We start from the raw sequence: 26,282 nt of genomic DNA, 5'->3' as shown, positions 1-26,282 counted from the left end.
GTTTAGACAGCTAATAAGAAAGTGACAAAGCCAGTGACCGAGGCCGGGTGGTAGATGGAAACAAGGGTGGCTTGGTTTCTTTTTAAATTTATAAGTAGGTAATTAATTTTTTATTAGCATATCTATGTATAGCCTCTCTAATAAAAGGTAAAGATAAAAAGATAAAAAATAGTTTATTCAAGTAGGCATAACTATTACAATGCGCTTATGCACTTATTTAATTTAAAAACATGATTTGTACTCTGTTTCACTCAAGGTTTAATCGTTCATACGATAATGATTAGCTAGAACAGCTAAATTCACTAACTTTTGTGCTCGTTGCCTTGAAAAACTAGAATTTTATTCTGTCTTATGGGCATCTATTATGCTAACTCAGGGCACGAACTCTAAAGCGATGGTAAGTATTAAAGTTTTTTACCTTAAGAGCCTCGATATTATAGTATACATCATAATATTGAACCTGTTGACAGTAATTAAATACAGAATTTTTAGCAAATGCATAAATATACCTACGTCAATAAACTACATCAATTAGTATTAGTGCCCCGAGTTAGCAGAGGTATGCTCATGAGTGTCAACTTGTATTAATCAAACAAATAATATCAGGAATTCGGATTTTATTTGGTCAAAAAATATTTTAACATCTAATTACAAATAAAACAATACAAGTTTATCACAATAGTTTTACATCAAATCACCTTAAATGTAATGAACATTGATATTTTTAGGGTTCCGTACCTCAAAAGGAAAAAACGGAACCCTTATAGGATCACTCGTGCGTCTGTCTGTCCGTCCGTCTGTCACAGCCAATTTGCTCCGAAACTACTGGACCAATTTAGTTCCATTTTTGGTACACATATGTAAGTCCGTGACCCAAAGACGGATATGTAACGTCAACAAATGAATTTTAAACATAGGGGCTACTTTTGGGGGGTAAACCATAAAATTAAAAATCAAAGTTTTGCAAACTATGTCGAGTTACATATCAAACGAAAGAGCTCATTGTGAGAATTTCAAATATATTTTTTTTATAAATTTACGATAAAAATTCTAGAAGTTATTCAAGAAAATAGACAAAAAATGACCATTCCCCCCCCTCTATCTCCGAAACTACTAAGTCTAAAACTCTGAAAAAAATACACAAAATAGTCCTTTTCCTAAAGATGACAGGAAAACCTATTACAAATCTAGAGTCAAGCGTGAGTCGGATTTAAGAACAAAAATGCGGTTTAGGTTTTTTAGGGACACAGCCGTGAAACGTGATGTATTAGAGTTCTAGACAGCTATTGCGAAGGCCCCAGGCCGAAATCCGCATAAGGCCGAAGACCCGAAGCGTCCCGAAGAGACGTGCCTTTAGCTTCAAGCGTGAGTCGGACTTAAGATAAAAAATGCGACTAAGCTGTATCTGGCACACAGCCGCAATGTTACTTGTAGTACTGATTGATTAGGTTACTAGGTATTGTCACGTGTTTTAAAAAGCACTATACATGGTGGCCAAAAAATAAACTAAGTGTATTTCCGTTGCCGACGTGCAACCCCGAAATCGCAAAGAAAAATTTGGCTGTTTCATACGTTTTGACTGGTCCGTTTTCTATGGGAGGATACATTTCTTTTCGCGATTTCGGGTCCCATAGTAAATGTTGCTCAGTAGGTAGGTATAATCCCAATACCTCCCTGGTTACGGGAATGTACTTATTTTTTGGCCACCCTGAAGGTATTATCTCTCTTCGGCCTTCGCTTTTAAAACACTTGCGGAAGTTGTAGGAAGCGCGACCCATTGGACGCTCCGAGTTTCAGCCCTACGCGGAGCTCGGTCTTCAGTCTTCGCATTTAGACACCTTGTACTATTGTTCGGCATTTAATTTCCTATCTAGAAGCTACTTTGCATATTTGCAGAGATATAAGCCACCACGCCAGAAAACTTCATGTTACATGTGTTGAAAACTTGATTGACTCATTCGGGTTTTTCAAGGCGTTTCACTCACGTCACGTTACACGTACAAAAAAATCTTTTGAAAATTGTGTGATGTACGGAACCCTTGAAACGCGAGTCCGACTCGCACTTGACCAGTTTTTTTAACATTGAACAACTTTTACATTGAAGTTTTACCTATGAGCATTCATCAATTTGATTGAGATGTACTTATTTGGCTATAAACGAGTTTTCTTTATTACAATAGTGGATAGCATTTCTCACAAATTTATATATTTTATAACTATGTCTTTACTTAAATAGATCTGTACAATTAATTGTATATTATACTTTCTGTGACATATTAAGCTCTGCTTCTTAGAAATAAATATGTATTTAGAGCAGATTTACATATTATTATGCACATATATGTCACAGATTTTTAACGTTTAAGTACCGTGAAATTTAACAGTCGATTTGAAATAATTACATATAAACATCATAATCCCACTGTCAATAGGTATTGAATTGAATTATTGACACGGAGGACAGAAGGATAATTCGCGTTGTTCGAACTAAAACGAAGTACTTATGAGACAACAATAAGGAAAGTAGGCTTTTAGGATATTCATTTAGAGCGCCTTATACAAACCAACTGTGCCGACACCCTAGAATCAACTGTTCTAAGAAAATTCGTAAATATTTAACAACTAAAAAAAACCCAATGCACTCCTATTTTTGGACAGTTGCGTTAAAATATACATATTTCATGCCCAAAATAACTTCTCCTACTATAATGTGTCGCGGGACACTGTTGAGATTTTGAGTTGACTTGTTCGTGTTATCTAGTATAATATAAGATATTATATTACTGAAATATTACTCACAAGTTTAACCGAGTTATGTCGTAATACTGATGAAGTATTTTTGATTCGATTTGTTAATGAGCGAACTACCTATTTGTAATCGTAAGTTTTACAAATTTAAAACATAAATCGGACTAAGCGTCTTTCGCCTTGGCTAAGGATGTTGAACTAATATTAACTCATTACAAGAATGTATTCATTAAACTGCTATTGTTAAATAATACCCAAGTAATATTATAAAGGTGAAAGTGATTCTGTCCGTCTGTTACCTTTCAACGCTTTAGCTGCTGAGCCGATTTACTTAGATTAAATTTTATACTACTACTTTTTTATTTTGTTTTACTTGAGTCAAACGTTTTAGCTGCGAGAAATTATAATTACCCAGTGTAATGATGAAATTTGCAATAAGATTCTGGAATCCGTTTGAAACGATTTCAGGTTTGCAGTTGAAGAGAATGGTACGCAATTAACATGATTCGCAGAATACCAATACTGTAGTTATTTACATCAGTTGTATCTATTTGAAGCGTGAGCATGCATATTAATGTACTTTAAATAATAATAAACACTAAAAGGGTCGCCATTCTAATTAATTTCGTCTGTATTGTCATCAAAAAAACCCGTAAGCCCATTTACTCTTCACTTGAAGGGCAAGTTTATTACCAAAGGGCAAATCCAATATAATAAACGAGCAGTATTTGTAGAGTTCAGCTCTCTAGACCTAACTCTGCATATGAATGGCAAAGTCAATTTACGTGAAAAAATTACGTTAACAGTAGCGGTGCTTCTACATGTTAATATCGATGCAGAGTCAGCTTAGACAGACTGTACATGTATACATATTAAGTAGGTATAAACATAATACGAATGCTAAACTCTAGTCGAGTAACGAGATACTGTTTACCTAATGCAAATTTATGAGAAAAGTAGCGCATTTTTAAGAAATTTGCATATTTAGAAAGGTCGTGTTTACAAAAAACATACGACGAACGTGCGCACTCAATGTTAAACCAATTTATTTACGTTTGTTACGAACACAAAGGAAAAATTAAGTGAGATGATAATATTTTATTCCCTTAAGGATGCTTTTTTGTAAATGTTTAAGTAGCTACTAGTATCAAAAAAAAGTAGCTACTTAAAAGTATTTGATATAATTATAATCTCAGACGCAAGATCATTTTAAAAGTTTGTAAAACATAATTACAAAACTTAGTTTTTACTTATTTTGTCTACTTAAACATTTATCTTTGAGCTGGGTACTTCTTTCTAGCTCCGGTTTTGTCAGAAGCTAAGAGAGAAATTAGATTCACTTTCGACTCTAGAGCAGCAAAGGAACTTTAAAAACTAGTTTTTGATTTAAAGTTCATCTCGCTAGAACTTACCTACTTACATCTTGACGCAAGCCAATTTCACTATCTCGAAACTTCAATACCCTCGCTCTGGTTAATCTGAATCGAAACTATGATGTTATTTTGTGATGATTACATTATTACACCTCTAAAAATTCTAGCTTATTTTCCTATTTAACTTTTGTTAACTTTGTTCTTTGAAAAGAAAAATAAGCACCGAATAAAGGTATACAATTTTGAGAGCAACTTTTGCAATATTTTATTCTACAGTACCTAACGTTCCGGATGTCTGTCAATGTCATGTTAGTGAAAACTTTATACCAACATTTGAAACTTTGGAGGCTCTAAAACTAAGCTTCCTAAAAATAGATGAGAAAACTCGACCACGTTAATAAAAATAAACCACGCTAAAACTAAAGTTAGGCAGTTAAAAATATTAATTATCTTTGTACATAAATATTTATAACGTTTTGAAAACTTAAATTTTTATGAGGCAAATAAGTGTTTTACAACTTTAAGTTAACTTCTGTTGGTACTGAAAACATGTCAAGCTCTAATTCGTTCACATAGTGAGAATAGCAGTAAGCTCAATATCATCATCATCATCATCATTTCAGCCTATATACGTCCCACTGCTGAGCACAGGCCTCCTCTCATGCGCGAGAGGGCTTGGGCTATAGTCCCCACGCTAGCCCAATGCGGATTGGGGACTTCACATACACCTTTGAATTTCTTCGCAGATGTATGCAAAAAAAAATTAAATTATTATTAAATTATTATTGTTGTTAAGCTCAATATATGAAGTCGAAATCAAACGACACGATAGACTATCTGCAAATTAAATAGTAAGTACAAAACATTTTAAAACATATTTTAAAGGCGGGATACGCTTAGGCTGATTTCTAGTTTAAACAGGACTGAATTGTTTATTATTTAGTCATTACTTGAGATTCCAAACTGGCTAAATTACTTACCTACTTACTTACGGATATGCGATAAAGCCGATAAATATGCGCATAAAGTTTGCTCTATATTTTTACTAACAAATTATTTCGGTCAGCTTTCGTCTTAAGACGAGGTATGATATGATCCTCCTACTCCTACCCAGTTATATTAAGCATCATCGTTAGCCGTTTACCCAAATCAACGATCAAAATCAAATGACAAGAAATATAATCCTTGTAATCAACACCTAGGTACATAAATCTTCATGCTCAAATTAACAATCTACGTACCTATTTACCTACTGATCTTTAAACAAAATTCCGAGATTATCTAGACGAAGCTAAATTTTAGGGTTAATTGAAGATTTACGAAGTTGGGCGACGACGCCTTAGTGAAGTGGACACTAATACCAACTTCGAACTAATTGTAGTAAGTAACTAAGTATAGCCGGTAAACAACCTTGTCAGTAGAAGAAGGCCCAAAATTCAAATTTTCTGGACGAATACCCTTCGCGCCTACATGTTTTTTTAAATTTGCCGCTTTTTTCTCCGGACGGAATTGGAATTCTTGGAATTGTTAATTAATGAAATTCCTAAATCTGAACAGGGTATTTTTTCCTTTGAAGAACCAGCTATGTCAATTTTAACTAAAGGTTTTCCTTTTACTAAAGTTGTTACTTATTAGGCTATTAATTCATTAAAATAATTACTTTTGGCTTAATAGCGGTACTTAATCTTTTGTGTCTTCATCGAACCTAAATTGGGAGTTACGTTTCGATGAGTCATTTTCAGATACTTTTTCACATACCAAATTTTCTGATATTTTTACGCGAGTAACATTTTCCATTCACTTTTTCTGTCCGTCCACCCGACGAAAGGACTAATAAAAAATAATTTCGATTAATGCACTGATTTTAAAGAGGAGCTAACAGTGTCCAGTAATAACTGACGAACTACTAGGGTAGTTGCAATAATGCAATTATATTTTACGCAAAAAATCTTGACTAACCAATTTTTTGTCTTTTTTAACAGTTTAGGCATTTGTTTGAGTATCCAGTGTCAGTATTTTGTTGGCCTAACCTAATATAAAACAACAAAAGACCCTACCAATTGAATTTCGGTGTTTCGACAGCTCGCTATCGCTCACGCCTTTGTCAACTTGACGAAGTAAGGTACCCAGTTTGTCACTATTGATGGATGTTGTCACCTTTGCGAGTAGTGATGATAAGAATGTTGATGTACAACCCTGAACTTTACTGTGGTACAGATCATCATCATTGCTCTTGTCGGTGGAGTAATCGCCAATCATTTCTTTCTTGTGCCAGTCTTGGTACAGGTGTAGTAGATAATTGTTTTCCTTCGTATTTTCTCGGAAACGTTCGTATTCGTCATGCTTCTGGCAGTCAACCTGAGTACTTTTAGCACCGAGACTGACTGATATAGCAAGACACATGGGTACGTTTCCGTGAAAATATAAAGGAAAATAATTATGCACTACTTACATCAATAAAATAAATTATTTTAACTCAGCTTTAGTTTTTAGAAGGGGTTTCAATCTAAGTTTATTAATAATAAAATGTATGTTTATTGTAATAATCTGATAGTAATCTATAAAGTATAAACAAAACATTAGCAACAATTGTATAAATAAAACAGAGTGTTTAAAGTGGTTTGAAGTTACCTTATTGGAGTTAAAGCGAATATTCAAATATTTATTTATCATCATTCTAATTAAATACAATTTCCCATAGAAATTTCAAGGAAACGTAATTACAAGTCACATTTCAGCAAATTTCCTTCTTCCATGTGGTCCCATCACTATTTATCCAACACTTAAGTAGGCCGTTATCACTGTACATACGTCTGATCCATGGTATAATAATATACTCCGCCTGGTACTCTCTTCCCGTCTTTTGTGGTCACGTGACTGACACAAGCCTACGTCATCTTGCGACAGCGCTACATATAGCGGCCATGTTATTGTGACGTAGGCTTGTGTCACTCTGGGAAGAGAAGACCATGTTTTATTAGACTACGCGTCTGATCACTTTAATCAATATAGCAATTTAGCAAGTGCCAACTCCGCTACCTACTGCAACACTATGCCAGTTATATAAAAATGATAGTCTTTTCAAACACAATGAAAATTGTGTTGTAACATTAATTTCATGTATATTCTATTAAAAATTAAGATAAACAATAGTTAATTAATATAACACTTTAAAACTCTCGCGTTTTGTACACATATGTATTTGATTACACGAACGGGTCTACCGCGATATAATTTAATTTTTTTACCTTAAATTCCGACGTTTCAGCTGAGTTATATCGCGGTAGACCTGTTTGTGTAGTTAAATAATGGTAATTTAATGTTTGCGAAAGCCATAATTAACACAACAGTTAGTATTTCGTCCAAATCACAACCCCAAATTACGAGTTGATCTAAATTTTGATTTAAGTATGGAAATACTGATAATATTCAAAATAACAATTCGCCACAAGGTATTATAATATGTGTAATATAATATTTTCGATAATGAGCACCACTCAGACATTTCCAAACATTAAACATTTATATCTCTTATGAATACTATTATTTTTACTTAACTACCTACCTATTTAAAACATATATCTTTTTTATTTACAAAATTTACAACATTTTATATCAATCAGTCCCTGATGTCGACTTATTTATTTAATTTACACTTTTCGTCCATGGATATAAGCTGAAACAAAAAACATAATAATTACACAGCATCTACAAATAGGTACAGTCGAAGTCAAAGATACGTTGACACTTTTTGCCTCATTATCATTACAAAGGAGTGAGGTGCAAAAGTGTAAACATATTTTTGACGTCGACTGTACTTCAGTTATATTTTTAGAATAAACTAAACTCCGAAGCCAGAGTCCTGTAAAAACTTCCTGTGAAATATTTATTCAAGTTTAAGTTTATGAAACGACGTGATGAGTAGGTAAGACTGGCACTTTAACAAAATCTTGATAGTGGGATTGTGGATAGTGGAGGATTCTTAAACATGAATTCATAAGTTATGCGGCTACTTTAGCGTAGCGTAAAAAAAATTGAGACAAAAATTTTGTTTAAACCAAAATCACAAAAATTATAGACAGAAACCAAAATAATTTGACGGAGAAGCTAGTTTAATAAACCGAGTGTGTGTCCTATAATATAAATTTCGCATTTTGAACACTTTTCATAAAAATATTCTACGATTATTACTGTAACATATTTTTCTAGTTTTTATTTATGACAAAACTATACTCTACACCAGTGTTTTTCAAACTTTTTCATAACGCGACCCCCTTAGTACGTACAAACAAAATGTTTCGCTTATGTATTGTTTTAAAACTGGCAGAGGTTTTGCGGCCCCACAAGGGGGTCGCGACCTACAGTTTGAAAAACACTGCTCTACACTTACCTACCATCATAGTAGGAGTGTCGGCAGCGCGGGCAGCTAGCATGCAAAGGCGGTCTCTGCGACCGCAGGCCTGGCCGATCCCGACACGACAATAGCGGCCACTCCCTCACTACATTCTATACTTACCATCATAGTAGGAGTGCGGACAGCGCGGGCAGCTAGCATGCAAAGGCGGTCTCTGCGATCGCAGGCCTGGCCGATCCCGACACGACAATAGCGGCCACTCGCTCACTACATTCTATACTTACCATCATAGTAGGAGTGCGGGCAGCGCGGGCAGCTAGCATGCAAAGGCGGTCTCTGCGACCGCAGGCCTGGCCGATCCCGACACGACAATAGCGGCCACTCGCTCACTACATTCTACACTTACCATCATAGTAGGAGTGCGGGCAGCGCGGGCAGCTAGCATGCAAAGGCGATCTCTGCGACCGCAGGCCTGGCCGATCCCGACACGACAATAGCGGCCATTCGCTCACTACATTCTACACTTACCATCATAGTAGGAGTGCGGGCAGCGCGGGCAGCTAGCATGCAAAGGCGGTCTCTGCGACCGCAGGCCTCGCCGATCCCGACACGACAATAGCGGCCATTCGCTCACTACATTCTACACTTACCATCATAGTAGGAGTGCGGGCAGCGCGGGCAGCTAGCATACAAAGGCGGTCTCTGCGACCGCAGGCCTCGCCGATCCCGACATGACAATAGCGGCCACTCGCTCACTACATTCTACACTTACCATCATAGTAGGAGTGTGGGCAGCGCGGGCAGCTAGCATGCAAAGGCGGTCTCTGCGACCGCAGGCCTGGCCGATCCCGACACGACAATAGCGGCCACTCGCTCACTACATTTCTTCTTAAGTCGCGCGGTTCCTCTATACCTGTGGATACGCATACTTCAGAGGAATTATTAGAATAGTAGCCAGTTCGATACGGGCAATGAAAATGCATTGGGAAGGAAAAACAATGAATTTTAAATGTATCAACCATACAATGTAATATGAATGACATTAATGGTAAATTATTAGCAACTCGAATAACTTTAATAATTAACAATTTAATAGTAAAATAAGGTAAATAAATTGATATTTATCTAATATTTAGTTATTAATAAAGTAATAGAATAGAAGGTATTTAATTTTAATTTACATGTGCCACATGTGGTAGACTATCATATTCTATGTATGATTAATAAAGACTAGGTGTAATTTAATGTGTTTCATTAAATTGACTAACGGCCCTATTCGAACTTTAAGATACGTCAAATATTTCGGCTAGACACGATATGGATTAGATATGTCAGTGTCTAATGTGACGTTTCTTCAAAGAAAAATGTCACTTTTCTTTTCATTTTTCTTTGAAGAATCGTCACATTTGACACTGACATATCTAATCCATATCTTATCTAGCCGTAATATTTGACGTATCTTAAAGTTCGAATCGGGCAGTAATTGTAACGTAATTAAAATAAGGAGAATGTCACTGATAGTCATGCCGATAAGCTGCCAAAAGATGGCGTAATATTTTCACAAGACCCAAAAAATCATAAGATGTCCAAAATTAGTATAAATTATATTAAATATAAATATCAATACTAATAATAATATAACTTCACCCAAACTTCATTCCATAGACCGGTATACTGTTCTCTTTTTCTACAATAGTCCCAATGCCTGCTGAGACCGGTTCACGGGTGTCTATTGTTGCACCTGTGAACGGGTTCCAGCAGGCGTTCTACATGACATAAAAGCTCTCCAAGGGGCCTCTACGTGTTGGATCTGTGTCCCCACGCAAGCCTATCAAAAGACCGGGATTTATAGGCCCGTGAAATCCAGAAAGGAGATACATATAATATTAATACTAGAAATAAACATAAGCTCGCAGTGCCCTTCACACGGCTCCATAAAATTAAAAAATCATTCATGGGTAATTGTGTAAGATTTTATAATAAACTTCCAAACCATATTACTGAATTATCAATTAATAAATTTAAAAATTATGTAAAGCGTAAACTTATTTCTAAAGCTTATTATACCACACAAGACTACATGAGTGATAAAACAACGTGGGATTAATGGTGACTCGAAATAGATAATTCAATGTATGTACTTCTTTGTTAAGTTTTATTGACATTTGTTATTGACATTTAGATTTTATTCTAGAAACATTCTAGACTAGTATTTTTTATACAATTTTTTTTTATGTTTGACGATCTTTTTGTGAAATTCTTAGTATTAAATTTGATCTGTATAATAATCCAATATTACTATGGAATAATATTAACTTCAATAAATTGCTCTGATAATTAGCTTAAGATAATATATTATTATGTAAAACGTTCATAAGTGCTTGTTACTAGGCCTACATGAATAAAGTATTTTTGACTTTGACTTTTGACTATCACGCCTGTATCGAAATTGAATTTTATTTGCACTCAACATTGTTTCATTTAAAATAATTCTAAATATTCAAAATAATGCAATTGCGTCCATTCAAGTATACTCATAAATACCGTACCGGTCAAAATTTATGTACGCATACAAAGTTTTTTGTAGCTGTAGTGTTTTGTTCATGAGCAATTGAGCTACCGTCCTTACACAAATGGATGGTCCCGATTGATGAATCCTGCCAAACCCAGATAGAGTGAGTAGGTAGGCTATTACTAGCAGCTAATAATAGCCTACTCACTATATCTATTAGCAGAGTGCCTGGGAAGGCCCCTAATTTTGCCGTTATGTTAGACCGGTCATATATTTAATACGGAAACTATACTGATAGAGTGCGGATATTGGTTGTTATGTACTTATACTACTTATGTATAATCTTTGTGATACAGGCAGTGACTTAGTAACATAAAAACAAGTATTAGTAACACCTAAGTATCTAGGTGTTGAAATTACACGAATAACATTACGAATACCTACGTCTACGTACACACGTAGTGCATAACTGTTTTCCATCGTATTTTCTCGGAACCGTTCGTGAAGTAGCATGACAAATATGTCATGCTACTTCAGCCCATCTTAGTACTTTTTGTACCGAGACTGACTGAAATGGTAAGACACGTTCGTACGTTTCCGTGAAAATACAATGGCAAATCGTTATGCACTACATATGTATAATAAATCTGAAGTACCCTAGTACGAATAGGTAATGTGTCATGATTGTTTACCATGCAAAGCAGAGAATAATTATTCAGTTCACTGAATATTCCACAATTAACTGTAATGAGTGTAAAATTTCATCACTCATTGTAACAAGAACAAGCTCTCATAAATTTGCTATCCAAATTTAAACCACTCCGCTCACAAACGTCACGCTTTTCACTTATATAATAATAATACATTTTTCGGAACATTCATTTAAAAAAAAACTTGACAAACCATGGCTAATGGCTTGGCCTTTGGTTAATGTTCATCTTATCACAACAGTCTTCATTAAAAATGGTGGGCACTTAACATATTAGGGTTCCGTAACCAAATTGACAAGAACTGAATTATTAGGTCATTTAGGAAATGTTCGTATAGGTATATGAAGATTTAAATGTAATACGGCCCTATTCGAACTTTAACATACGTCTAATATTTCGACCAGATACCTACGATATGGATTAGATACGTCAGTGTCAAATGTGACGTTTCTTCAAACAAAAATGACACTTTTGACACTGACATAATATATAGATATATTATCCATACCGTATTTAGCCGTAACCTTTGACGTATCTTAAAGTTCGAATCAGGCAGATAGTCAGTTCTATCCACAATTTAAAAGTTTATGAAAAAACACGTTCTTTATAATTGTTACCTACCAATTTTGGTTTTCTTTAAAACAAATAGGTGTCTTTAATGAAGAGTGAATTATGTAGTTATTACTAAACCTCAACTGCTCGTTATTTTATTTAGGCATCTTTCGTGAAATTTGTTTAACGTGAGGAATAAAGAAACATTTGTTAACTTTATAACATTTTCTGAGTGAATGTATTTTTAACAGCTACATTAAAAATAATAAGGAATTTTGTTATACAAACTTTGTTAACGCGTTGACACATAATCAATTTCAAATTCAAATAAATACTAGTTAATAATTATAATTTAAAATCACCACTTAAACGTCCATTGTACATGTACCAGCCAACGTGAGAAAACAACTCAAAATTTGCATTTGAATGAAATTTGCCACTCTAAAGGACAAAGTGCCATTATAAATCTGGTTTTGAGGAATAACAATATGAACAACTGTGGTGAAGAAAATTGTATATGTATAATAATATAATACTTTTTATTGGGTTTTTTACTATGATCATAAAACTATTTTAAGGTGTATTCGGGTAGTTTCGAAAGGAAAAAACACTATAAAAGTGGTGGATGATACGTATAAGTATTAAAATAAATGTTACGCATTCAATTGTGACGTTCCATGGGAAAAGGTACCTTATGAGGGTTTCTTGTTTCGGAGATATTAAATGTTTTGTAAAAAGGTGAAAAAATGCTCATTTTTAGGGTTCCGTACCTCAAAAGGTAAAAACGGATCCCTTATAGGATCACTCGTGCGTGTGTCTATCTGTCTGTCTGTCTGTCCGTCTGTCACAGCCGATTTTCTCCGGAACTAATGGACCAATCAAGTTGAAATTTGGTACACATATGTAAGTTTGTGACCCAAATACGGACATGTAACGTAAACAAATGAATTTTAAACACGGGGGCCACTTTTGGTGGGTAAATGAAAAAATGAAAAAATTAAATTTTTAAACTATATCATGTTACATATCAAATGAAAGATATTTTTTTATAATTTTTGAATAAACAGTTTAGAAGTTATTCAAGAAAATAGGCAAAAAATGACCATTCCCCCCCCCCCCCCCTTATCTCCGAAACTACTAGGTCTAAAATTTTGAAAAAAATACATAAAATAGGTCTATACCTATAAATGACAGGAAAACCTATTAGAAATGTACAGTCAAGCGTGAGTCGGACTTAATTACAGTTTTTGATCCGACCCCTACGGATTTTTAAAAGAGATTTCACTCACGTTTCACATAAAAAATACATTGTTAACAGTGCCGGATTACTTAGAGTAGTAGTTTTCTTAGAGTGATTGGTGATAATTTTCTGATAAGATAATCATTTTAAATATTTAACGGTCTTACCTACTTACGAGTAATTGTAAGGTCAAATTAAAAATAATGTTTAAAAAAAAAAGTTAAATTGAGAGCTAGCTTAAAGTTTTTTGCACTCGTCGACTTTAATGGTTGAATTAATAAAGACTTTGTAACCAATAAGTAAAACAAGCACGTGCTTAGGGCACCACATTCAGGGGGGGGGGACCAAAATGCCAGGTTGAAAGAGTCGTGATTACATGCATAGATTCGATTTCAACCCACTCTTTTGCGGTTCGGCGTTAGGTCTTATGCGAGGCCTTACAGCAAAGTTGATCTTCTGCCTTAATTACACTTGGGCGTGGATCCAAATCCAAGCTTTCCTCTTTCGCAACTGGGACTACTGCCTTTCTCACACTTCGCCAATTCAATTCCAAGCTCTGCTTTCTTGCATATTTTATGCATGAAAACAACCTCGCTGAGACTCTTAAATATCGAGCCCTATGCGAAGCTAGGTTGATAGAAAACTTACCCATCCCTTCTCTGAATGAAATCCTGGATTCCCGCCTGGTTGGGACTAAAAGTAAAATTGCGTTTTTATAACGAAAAATTTTCGCGCTCGCTTCGCTCGCGATTTCAATAACTTTACAAGGTATGATAAAGGTGACATTCGGGTGGCGACTGCAGCAACATTACTCTGTTGCAACGTTACTGCTGCAGTACTGTCAACTTCCGTGATAAAATGATGTGACTGATTTCCATACTAAAAGTAAAAAATACAACTGTCTATCATATTGCGTTTTTATATTGAAAAATTTCCGCGCTCGCTTCGCTTGCGTTTCTATTACTTTCTAAGCTATGATAAAGGTGACATTCGGGTGGCGACTGCAACAGCATTAGGTACTCTGTTGCAACATTACTGCTGCGGCACTGTCAATTTTCGTGATAAAATGATGTGACTGATTTTCATTCTCAGCTGTAATGCGGCAATGAACTTCTCTCAATTTACCAAAAAAATCAATGTAATCTTGATGACCTTAGGGAGAGGGGGCACCTAGAAAAGCTTAGGGCATCAAAATATCTTAATCCGGCACTGATTGTTAAAAATTGTTATATGCGGATGTAATATACGGAACCCTTGGAACGCGAGTCCGACTCGCACTTGGCCGGTTTTTTTTATTTTGTGATCTGAAACCTTAATGCGTAACGTTTGTTTACCCGTTTGTATTTAAGAAGAAGAAGAAGAAGAAATACATTTATTTTAGTTATTTATTTAGTTATAAGTCTGTTTTTATTGCCTGATGAACACAGGGATCTAGTCAAACATAGTCATAATACCAGAGCTCTAACTGCGGGCAAATATGAAGTACCTAGGTTGTATAATTATTACGGCGATAGGACACTAAAGAAACGTTTACCCTATTTACTGAACACTTTGCCCGCGGACATAGTACAAGAGCCCAAAAAATGAGATTTACAAACAGTCTAAAAAGGTATCTCCTGAATACTCTATACCCCTGATGTGTTACCCTACAGTGTGTTCATGATATACCTACCTATTTTAACTCCGAATGTAAACCTATTATAATATTTAAATTTAATAAAGTATAGTATAGTGTGACTCCACAGTCAAACAAAATGTAGTTTTCTGGAGCATTGTCTTTAACAAAAAAGTTGTAACTTATTGTAATAATAAGTAACTGAATAATAATAAAAAAATAAGGATTTCGTCTCTCAATAAGAGCAAACTCCTTCGTTATAGGCATTATGGCGTTCTTAAAGTTGTCTGAAAAGTAACAGAAAATAAAAATGGAACCTCAGAACAGCGGAACAAAACCCTTTTTTATTAAAATAAAAAATCATAAATAGTGATACAAAATCGTTACCTAAGACATCATTTTAAATAATAATTACGTTAACGAGTAAAAACCTGAACGGGATCGGCTGCCCGACTGTGAGAGGTAGTCCGGTGGGGAGTCGGGCAGCGGTCGCTTGCGCCGGCGCAGGGCGTCGCGCCACCCGCACATGGCCGTGCGGAAGTATGTCCTGAACCTGGGGGGTAAAACACATTTTTCAATGACGAATACGCTTTATCGCGTATTTTTAGCTTTACTTGAAAATAGTTGTACTGTAGAACTAGCCTTATGAACCAATTTTGCATGTATAACTGGCCTTAATTGGCCAGTGCCCTGGGCTCCACGGAAGACCAGCGCTATAGCATATATATTATGTTAGAGCATATGCTGCGTGGTGTCCATTTGTAGCCTCTATAGCAGCATCAAGACTACGATTATTATTGCATGTTAGTTAAGCTACTAATAGTTTTAACTGTTTAGTGTATAAGATCCTCTTTTTTAATTTATATGTGTGGTGCTGTATGTAGATGGTTTTTGCAATAAACGTTTTTCTATTCTATTCTATTCAATTCTATTCTAATTAACTGGCTTTTATAGTTAGTTTATTATGGTTCATTATTTTGTAAGTGGGTAGTTTTTGCACAGTACAGTTTTTCCTCAGTCACCCGTTGACCACGAACTATGTAAAGGGTTCGAAACGTCGGGATGTAGTATGTATTCAATATACGCGATATACTCCGTTTCAATAGTTTCATTTCATGCGGTAACCGAATACAATATTATGACGAATACGCTATTTACTGTTATTTAAAAGTGATATATTGTGATTGTATGAAAATTTGGGAAAAAGTTAATAATGTCGTTATGGTGTAAATACATGAAAATAAATTTAACAATTAATAACCACTCATGACACCAGTATATAAGTAAAAAGGTCATTGTGTTTAAATGGTTAATACAAATATAAAAGATTTAATAAATTAGCCAAAGTTTAGTTTAAATATTAACCTAAGTGTAGCTTTAAGCTAAGAGTGTATATTCTAAAACATAATCTGATCAGAAGAGCACTTTGTACAAAATTAAGTTAATCATCATTAACGACTAATGTATATCGAACGGGCTGTGGATGAAAATTTAAACGTTTACATGCATCATTATGCATTATGCATTAAGTACGCTGCATTCAGCGAGAAAATAGATTTAGCCGAACATTATTAATAACTATTATTAGGAACAGTACGGCTACCACCACTTTTGCTCATGTCTACGTATTTGAACTACTTTGTATTGGAACATCTCGCTTGCACTAGGTGAGTACGTGCGAGATGCATGGAAAGTAAGTTACGTAATAGTGATCGAATATGTCGATGTCAAAACTTAAAAGTGTGAAAGAGTTGCTCCGAATGTAATATCAAAAATAGATCCTTTAGTAAAATTCTGAGCAGATTTTTTATCGATCTAACGCCCATTAAAGTGGTGCCTACTCAAAACTGAATAAACTGACGATTTGACGTTTTTATTGGGATTATCTTGTTATGTTAGGGTAATCATCCGAAACTTTTTGGATTGAAGATACATTTATTCAAATGGAGGACTCCTTTTCTTGTATAATGAATATAACATCTGAGAGATCGAGCCTTGCTCGGAAAACATATAAAAACTCAAAAATCCCAGAGATAAAACCTAGCTAGATCGATTTATCGTCCCCGAAAACCCCGACTTTGACTTGTTTCCTAGTAATGTACAATATGTTCTCTGAATAGTTCGGACGAACTCAATTAAGTACCTACCGCCTATCTCCGCGGCTGGTTTTTATATAGGACCCTTAAGATATCAATCTTAACCGTTTTGCCATGAACAGGTTATATAGCCCATCAAAAAGCAATCACGTCTTTTCATTGACAAACTATAAAAGTTTATAATACAAGCCTTTATTCTCCCCGGGTTTGTCAGATCTAACCAAATAGAGAGCTGGAACTTGGAATTGACTCAGAATATAGGTATCTACATACTTGTATATATGTACATGAAATAAATTTTCTATTCCCGCGAAAACATTATTGTATTTAATTATAAAATACACCATTTAAAATCGACGGTTAAACACGGTTAACCCTTACTACTGGATATGGATACGTGAGTATAATATTTACATATAGCGGTGAGAGCGTGCGACTTGCAATCTGGAGGTCGCGGGTTCAAATCCCGGCTCGTACCAATGAGTTTTTCGGACTTATGTACGAAATATCATTTGATATTTACCAGTCGCTTTTCGGTGAAGGAAACATCGTGAGGAAACCGGACTAATCCCAATAAGGCCTAGTTTAACCTCTGGGTTGGAAGGTCAGATGGCTGTCGCTTTCGTAAAAACTAGTGCCTACGTCAAATCATGGGATTAGTTGTCAAGCGGACCCCAGGCTCTCATGAGCCGTGGCGAAATGCCGGGATAACGCGAGGAAGAAGAAGAGGGTACTATTAAAAACGAGCAAATGTTAACTACTTAATATAGGCCGGCAGTAAAAATGTTAACATTCCATTGCGTAGGGACCAAATGCCAGAAAAAAGCTTCATAAATTATTAACAGCGGAATGTCGAACTTGATTTAATGAGCCTCGATAAAGACAAAATGTTCCAACGATAACCCGAAATCCACGAAAACACGAAAACATGTCAACACTAAGTTATTTGCGATTTTATCAAGGTTTATGTACAATATACCTACTTTGTAAAACTTATGAAACAGTCTTTGCGTAGCAAAATATTTTATTGCCTCCTCATGCTCCGAATAAAGTTCTTACGTAACATGAATTCACTTCAAATGAGTTTTGAGTCCATCACGCAAAGCGTGCCAAACAAATCGACTTTGAAACCTGCATGCCAATTTTCAAACTGTGACATAAAAATGATATCTAAATGAAGTCAGTCACGCGTAGATTTTGCTCGTACTTCTCCGTATAATTGGCGCGAGCGAGACGCACGAGCTGACACCATTTAGATATAATTTTTATGTCACAATGTACGTGGCCTCATAGGTACAAGGTACAGTAAGGTGCAGAAATAACTGTCTCCCCCTCCAAACAAGTTTCTATGCAGGGCAGTCAGTCAACCTACACCTATTTAAAAATCAAATCCCTGTCGTTCTCATCAGTCAACTTCAAGATATTCACAAGAGACGCCACGTACTAGATCCATTCTAGATACGTTATAGTTTAGATCAACTAGCTCTCTTTTGCAGCGCAATTTGGGCAACCAATGTCACTTTTACGTTAGATAGCGTAAGATATCTATTAGATTTGGATCTCTAAGTCATATCCTGAGGAACTCGTTCAAGGGTATCTCCAGAATCGCGCTAATGTCAAATTTGACAGGTTAGATCTTAAACATATCGTTATCGTATCTTGGTGATGTCTAAAAGATATCTAATAGATGTCTATTTCAAAATCCGATCGATCGGGCCCCAAGAACAAGACAGTCGTACACTGTTGGTAGCGACTTCGCGCTCCATACGGCGAAAACGTAGCTACGCGCTACGAGTGTTAAAATAAAGTTGGCAACAATGTAATTTCCTTAGCCCATATTTTACAAGTTTTACAACAAGATATATAAATTTTACAACTAGTTATGTAATTTTTACAACAAGTCTTGTTGCATTTGCATTATGCCTCAAAATAAAGCTTTTATAGGGCTAAACTATTACGCCGCATCGTAAAAATGAAACAAAGTAACCTCAGCTACAAAGGGGTCTAATTTGGAACAGCCTGCTGAAACCTTATTAACTTCAACGCGTACACGTAATAAAAACTTTGGTAGTGTTTTCCTTAACTTTGTTTGCTTCACAGCAACTTCAACTTTCGTTGGAAGGAATATAACTGAAATTTGAACGTTAATTTTTCTCACTAACATCTCGTGTCTCTCAACAAAAGTTGACTATGTACTTTACCTATTTGCAAAAAATGTGTTGCCCTACTAGCTTCATTGCAGCGAAACGAAAGGTCAAACGCAATTACCCCAAGTATATTTAGTATGAGTATAAAGTAAGCCACTGACGAGCCTTCCAAATGTATGCCGTTACAATAGATTCATCCAAATGGACGGCATCCTAATATTAAACATTGTACGTTTTTGATATTCACGGACCGATTTTGGATTGCAGCCACGCTATTTGGACTGTTGGAAGGCTCGTCAGTGGCCACCTTTAGACTTGGAGAAGTAGTATCCTTCACCAACCCAAAAAGTATATCAGAATAATTTAAAAAACCGGGCAAGTGCGAGTCGGACTCGCGCACGAAGGGTTCCGTATTATAATGCAAAAAAAAACAAAAAAAAGCAAAAAGAAAACTGTCAACCATCCAAGTACTGACCCCTCCCGACGTTGCTTAACTTTGGTCAAAAATCACGTTTGTTGTATGGGAGCCCCATTTAAATCTTTATTTTATTCTGTTTTTAGTATTTGTTGTTATAGCGGCAACAGAAATACATCACCTGTGAAAATTTCAACTGTCTAGCTATCACGGTTCGTGAGATACAGCCTGGTGACAGACGGACGGACGGACGGACGGACGGACAGACAGCGAAGTCTCAGTAATAGGGTCCCGTTTTACCCTTTGGGTACGGAACCCTAAAAACAATGCAATCTGCGTTATTACAGGCGCCAGGAATTTCATGCCACCAATGCTCACGGAATCGTCTCGTTCAAAACAAATTGTGATCGTAGAAGTAAAGAAAAAGTGGAAAACTCACTGTCTCAGGCGCAATTCGAACTCGCAATTCCGCTCTACCAGCCGAGCTACCGAGACTTAAAGCTAACGAGGTTAATTGAAAAAAAAAGCGTCCAAGTGCGAGTCGGACTCGCCCATGAAGGGTTCCGTAACAGCAAGTAACATAATAAAATTGCGGTTTACGATTTATGACGTATTAAAAAAAACTACTTACTAGATCTCGTTCAAACCAATTTTCGGTGGAAGTTTGCATGGTAATGTACATCATATATTTTTTTTAGTTTTATCATTCTCTTATTTTAGAAGTTACAGGGGGGGGGGGGGTTACACATTTTACCACTTTGGAAGTATCTCTCGCGCAAACTATTCAGTTTAGAAAAAAATTATATTAGAAACCTCCATGTCATTTTTGAACCTATCAATAGATACCCCACACGTATGGGTTTGATGAGAAAAAAGAATTTGAGTTTCAGTTCTAAGTATGGGGAACCCCCAACATTTATTGTTTTTTTCTATTTGTGTGTGAAAATCTTAATGCGGTTCACAGAATACATCAACTCACCATGTTTCAACAGTATAGTTCTTACAGTTTCGGAGAAAAGTGGCTGTGACATACGGACGGCCAGACAGACAGACAGACATGACGAATCCATAAGGGTTCCGTTTTTTGCCATTTGGCTACGGAACCCTAAAAAAAAACTTTGACGTTGCGCACCTAAGTTTTGATACAACCTTATTTGAGCGAGTCCCTCTGACACCCGTTAGATGGCATTGTGATCAAGGTCGGATCATTGTTACTAGAGGTCGCTAATAGCGGAAGCAAACAGAAATGCAAAAAGCCAAAAATCAAGATTCTCGTGTCACAAATATCTAACCACCTGTCGTACCCGACGAAGCGGATTGCGGATTTGATTTTATCAAACTATTAAATTAATTGTAGTGTTGTCAGTGAAAAGATGATATTATAATATTTATAATATTATACTTGTATGAAACCGCCTGTTAATAATCATGTAAATAACTCATTCAACCTGAATTTAATTGCCTGGAAACCAATATGAAATTTGTTGCTAATTTGTTGCAAATGATTTATTGATATTGATTTGCATCTCGCCCATACTCGCCTGCACTTATAATAATTGTAATGATATGAGCGAAATGTACAGATATTAAGATGACATATTAAGATGAAATTTTAAAGTTCGAATAAGCCTCCTAAACATTAGTCGACTGTCCATCTTGAAGTCAATAAAATTGAGTAACCGAATTAGCTACGCTACCCGGTTATTTATTCATTTATTATTAAACTATAAGGTGGTTCTTTGTTAGTAGAGTAAGGCACTTTATTTATTTATATGCCGAAAAGGTATTATCGCTTACTTTAGTTAGTTAAGTTTAGTTGAATAGTTTACCACGTAGTTGTAGTTAGTTACCTATGTAAGGAAGAGCGGTGTCTCCCAACACAAGCATTTATTTTGCTTACAGGGAGGCTCCATCCCTTTGATCATTTGTACATGTTTTTATTGAATAAAGAATTTTGATTTTTTTATTTTTATTTTGATTTATTGCACATACAAAAAATACAACAGGCGGACTTAATGCCGTTATAGCCATTCTATACCAGTTATCAGTTGCTACGTCGTAGGCTTCGTAGCAAGCTTTACATTCTGCAATATTAAGTAAGCGATGTATTACCTAACACTTCGGAAATTTACTTTACGTACTTATATTAAATTTAAGCGGCATTCGAATATGTGACGTCCCACGCCAAAAGGTACCTTATGGTGGCTGGCGCTTACGTCGCATAGTGCCGCAATAATATTGGAGCGGCGTTAATAATAGCGTAAGCGCCAACCGCCATAAGGTACCTTTACCCGTGAGACGTCACATATATTGATGCAAGTGCTGCGTGTGAGTAATTTTGCATCATACGTAAATGCAAATATGATATTTGTAATGGATTTCAATTGTTTCGCTAGCGCAAACTAACGATACCTTTAGAATAGTGATTATAAATTGTATGTAAAACATGAGTACTAGAATTTGGTTCAATATATAAAAAATATATTCTGAATGAATCCAAATACGAACAAACTAAACGATGTTCGTAATATAAGCAACACTCTTCCTCATTCTATAATGTATACCTACCTATAGCGTACACAATCTTCTTTATTGAAGCCATACACTAGGAATCCTCTAGACCGAGTTTAGAGCAATTATTTCATGCAACCGATGATGCCAAAAATGCGGGGGTGCGCAGGACGAGGTGAGCGAAGTCCCGTGCAGTCATTGGTCCGTTCAAAGACACGAACGTCAAACAAAGACACTTTCGACTTGAACATGGAGTAAAATTACCGTATGCGTGGCAGAGGGGGTAGCGCGACTATGCTCAGTCTGGTGGAGGTCTTGTCTGTGATTGAGTTCAAATGATAAAAGGTGAACATCATTGTGTAAATGTATTTTCTTTTCGGTACATTCTCGTGTACGGTGAAACGTAATATTCGGATAAAAATTTGGCCGTGACTTATTCTGAACAATGTGAGTGCGTATACGAGTATTTCTAATTTCTGTTGGCATGATAATTGATGGCTCCTCTACACGATGGGCCAGCGCCGGCCACACCAAGGGACGCAGCCATGCGGTAGAATGAGATAGCAATATTACTTGCTCCCTCTAACGCATAAATGCGTCCCTTGGAGTGGCCGGCGCTCGCCCATCGTGTAGAGGAGCCATGAGATTTTAGCCGTCAAAATTCTGACAGTTACTCGTATACCTACCGTGCGCATTGAAGGATGTGCCATCTTTTAGCCTGAATCGGAAACATAATTGCACATGTATATACATTGCCAAAGCAAGTGCTACCATCTACCGTTCTCGTCAACAGTTTATTTTATATTTATTAACAGAAATATTTTTAAATGACAATTTGATTAACGAATTTTATCCGTTAAATTGATGTTTAATGGTACTAAGTATATGTACGAATTTGAGACCTCTATAACGTAAATTGTAAAATAAGTATGACTTTCAAAAAGTTATTACAAACAAATATTGTGTCAGGTAAAATTAAGTAACTTTACACAGTAACTTTTTCTACTTTTCCTTTATCTCATATTATTATCTATATTGAATTTTTGCAAATCCAGTTTGAGCTTAATATTGGTTACATTACATACATTTGACGTGCCCCTCCCCGCAAAAATCGGTGACAGTTTTGAGAGCGTCTCCAGTTACTAAAAGTAAATAAGGCCAAGAACCTATCAATTTCAAAGTAAAATTACTTACTGGGTTACAACGCTGGCTTTGCCAGCTACATGCTGAGTTGTGACCTTTTTATGTCATTTTTCACTAAATGTTATACATTGTATATATGTCAACAAGTTTTTGTCATCTGTGTTTGTTTGTCATAAATAAATGTATTTCTATTCTATTGTATTCTAAAATTAAATCTTTCCAAACATCATGTCACTTACTTCGCATTCATCCAATAGTAGATGATCGGGTTGACCATGGCGTTGGCCATGGCGAGCCAGTAGAACCCCAGATAGACGTGCTGCACGTACTTCTTGTATAAGATCGACGGGTTGAAGTGCGTGTAGATGAAGTATGACTGGTAAGGCAACCAGCAGATACCGAAGATCACTATCACTAATATGAACATCTTCACAACCTGAAAAGAAGTTAGCATGAGAATTTAAAAAAAATATTTGACGACCGGTCTGGCCTAGTGGGTAGTGACCCTGCCTATGAAGCCGATGGTCCCGGGTTCGAATCCTGGTAAGGGCATTTATTTGTATGATGATACAGATATTTGTTCCTGAGTCATGGTTGTTTTCTATGTATTTAAGTATTTATATATTACATATGTCCTTGTCTGAGTACCCACAACATAAGCCTTCTTGAGTTTACCGTGGGGCTTAGTCAATTTGTGTAAAAATGTCCTTATAATATTTTTTGAAACTATTTGTTATTTTCATATTGTAGTTTTTTAGAAAGATACAGAATTTACCAGATGTTTGCTTATTATTAGAATTATGAATAAGAGGATTAAGATATAAATAGGTACACAAATGTTTAACGTTTAAAAGATTATGTTGTCTTTAAAATATAAATATAATTTATTTTGTTACTTAAAATCTGGATCTCGATTGCGTGTTTATATTACAAAATATAAAATAAAGCAGTAAATTAAACAATATGACAAAATAATTCTCAACGGGATTTCTATTTTAATAAAATGATTTTTTAGGATCGAATATAATATAAACTTCTCAAGCAGCAAAAGCTCAAGGGAATATTATTCCCTTGAGCTAGTTTTTAGAACTCCCATAGCCAAAATAACAAAATTGGAACCTTTTGAGTTTATTTACTTACAAATATAATTATTATTAGGTAGTAGCTAAAGGGACCCACTGATTAACAGTCCGCCGGACGGTATCGGCCTGTCAGTTGTTCGGAACTGTCAAAATTTTGTTCTAACTGACAGGCCGATACCGTCCGGCGGACTGTTAATCAGTGGGCCCCTTAATGTATTTTTTCTAATCATGAAATAGCATGCATCTTGCATCCCTATAATAATAACAACATAAATTCAGATAAAACATACCTAATGCTGAAACACAATTTTATACTATCTGCCCACGTCAGATATTAATTACATCAACAAGGAATTATTAATACTCCAATAATAAATAAACTTAACGATAGCGGGCCGGTTAACCTGATGAGTCAATTACCCGGACGTTAATTTTATCTATAACCTTGATCATGGAATATATATGGAATAATATAGGGAAAAACATTGCAACATGAATTTATAACTACTTTAAAATTACTTAATATTTCTGACCCGAATGTGCTCATAAAACTTATAGGATTTTGCAATTCGGTAAACATGATTATGCCGAAGAGATTTCTAGCAAAAATCGTTTGTGTCAGTTTTGCCAGTCAGATTGCAAGAATACCGTAAGTGCCTATTGGAAGTTCTTTCATGTCGCGTTTCTTTAAAACTTATGAAATTCTCGCGCATAAATCTCTTGTGAAAGGAAATATGACAGCTACTTAGCATATCAATACGCTACCTTTAGCTAAACGTGAGCTCTGCGTCTAGGAAAATAAAATCTAGTTGAGAGTACATTTTTGTCAAGAGATTGTGGGACGTTTGGAACTAACTTTAATGTAGGTTTTGCAGGCAAAATATGCATAAGTTTTGTAGAAAATTTGAAAAATGATTTAGGGACTTCATACTTACCTACGTCAGTTTGCAATTTCCGCTTCCATCTATCCTTACATATTGAGCCTTATCTAGCGCTGCCTGAACTATACATTACAGAACGTCTTTCCAGCTATGATTTTTGTATTGTTACTGAAACTAGTACCTTCCGCTTCGACCGGATGGAGTCTATCTGCCGCTGCGTCAGCTCCCCTATGGACCGCGAGCCCCACAGCACGCGGCCCATCGCGGAGTAGAAGAACGTCATGCCCAGCATTGGCACTGCGTACGTCACTACGAAAAATAACACTTGGTACCTGTGGACCAAAAAAAATACTAATTTAATTTACTAAATTAAAACATACGGCGCGATTCGGGAAATGAATTAGAGATTAACTAGATACGATATAGTAAAGATATGTGGCTTCCCACAGGTAAAGGTACCTTATGGCGGTTGGCGCTTATGCTATTATTAACGCCGCTCCAATATTATTGCGGCGACATGTGACGAAAGCGCCGGCCGCTATGAGGTACCTTTTTTCGTGGAACGTCACATATCTTCACTATTTCATATCTAGTGAATCTCTAATTCATTTCCCGAATCGCGGTGCCAGCCGCCATAGGATACCTTTTGCAGTGGAACGTCACATATCTTTACTACTTCATATCTAGTGAGTCTCTAATTCATTTCCTGAATCGAGCCGATACTTATGTACCTACACTACAAAAATATCATCACCCTAAAATATCCTATTCTTCTGTGACAGTAAAATTACAAGCTTCACCAAGACGTCTTAAATTCCAAGCACTAAGGTTGCTCCTGCCAAGCCGTAAACATTGTTGTGTCAATACAGTTTCTGTAAGAAAACTATTTCGCAACATATTTTT

At 35.8% G+C, this 26,282-nt stretch overlaps 1 protein-coding gene across 1 annotated transcript in view; it reads right to left on the bottom strand.

Moving 5' to 3' along the window:
- Positions 1-9,253: 9,253 nt before the first annotated feature.
- LOC134664743 (tachykinin-like peptides receptor 86C) overlaps positions 9,254-26,282 on the bottom strand; it is an 85,377-nt gene continuing 68,348 nt past the window's right edge. Inside the window, exons 7-10 of the mRNA XM_063521490.1 lie at positions 25,561-25,711; positions 23,656-23,852; positions 15,520-15,657; positions 9,254-9,388 (exon numbers count right to left, since the gene is read on the bottom strand). Of these exons, the coding sequence (XP_063377560.1) occupies positions 9,280-9,388; positions 15,520-15,657; positions 23,656-23,852; positions 25,561-25,711 (595 nt within the window). The 3' untranslated portion in view covers positions 9,254-9,279. The remainder of the gene's footprint in view (positions 9,389-15,519; positions 15,658-23,655; positions 23,853-25,560; positions 25,712-26,282) is intronic.

Source organism: Cydia fagiglandana, chromosome 5, assembly GCF_963556715.1.
Source record: "Cydia fagiglandana chromosome 5, ilCydFagi1.1, whole genome shotgun sequence".
NCBI lineage: Eukaryota > Metazoa > Arthropoda > Insecta > Lepidoptera > Tortricidae > Cydia > Cydia fagiglandana.
The sequence above is the reverse complement of the archived record's forward strand: the minus strand, read 5'-3'. Positions and strand labels throughout refer to the sequence as shown.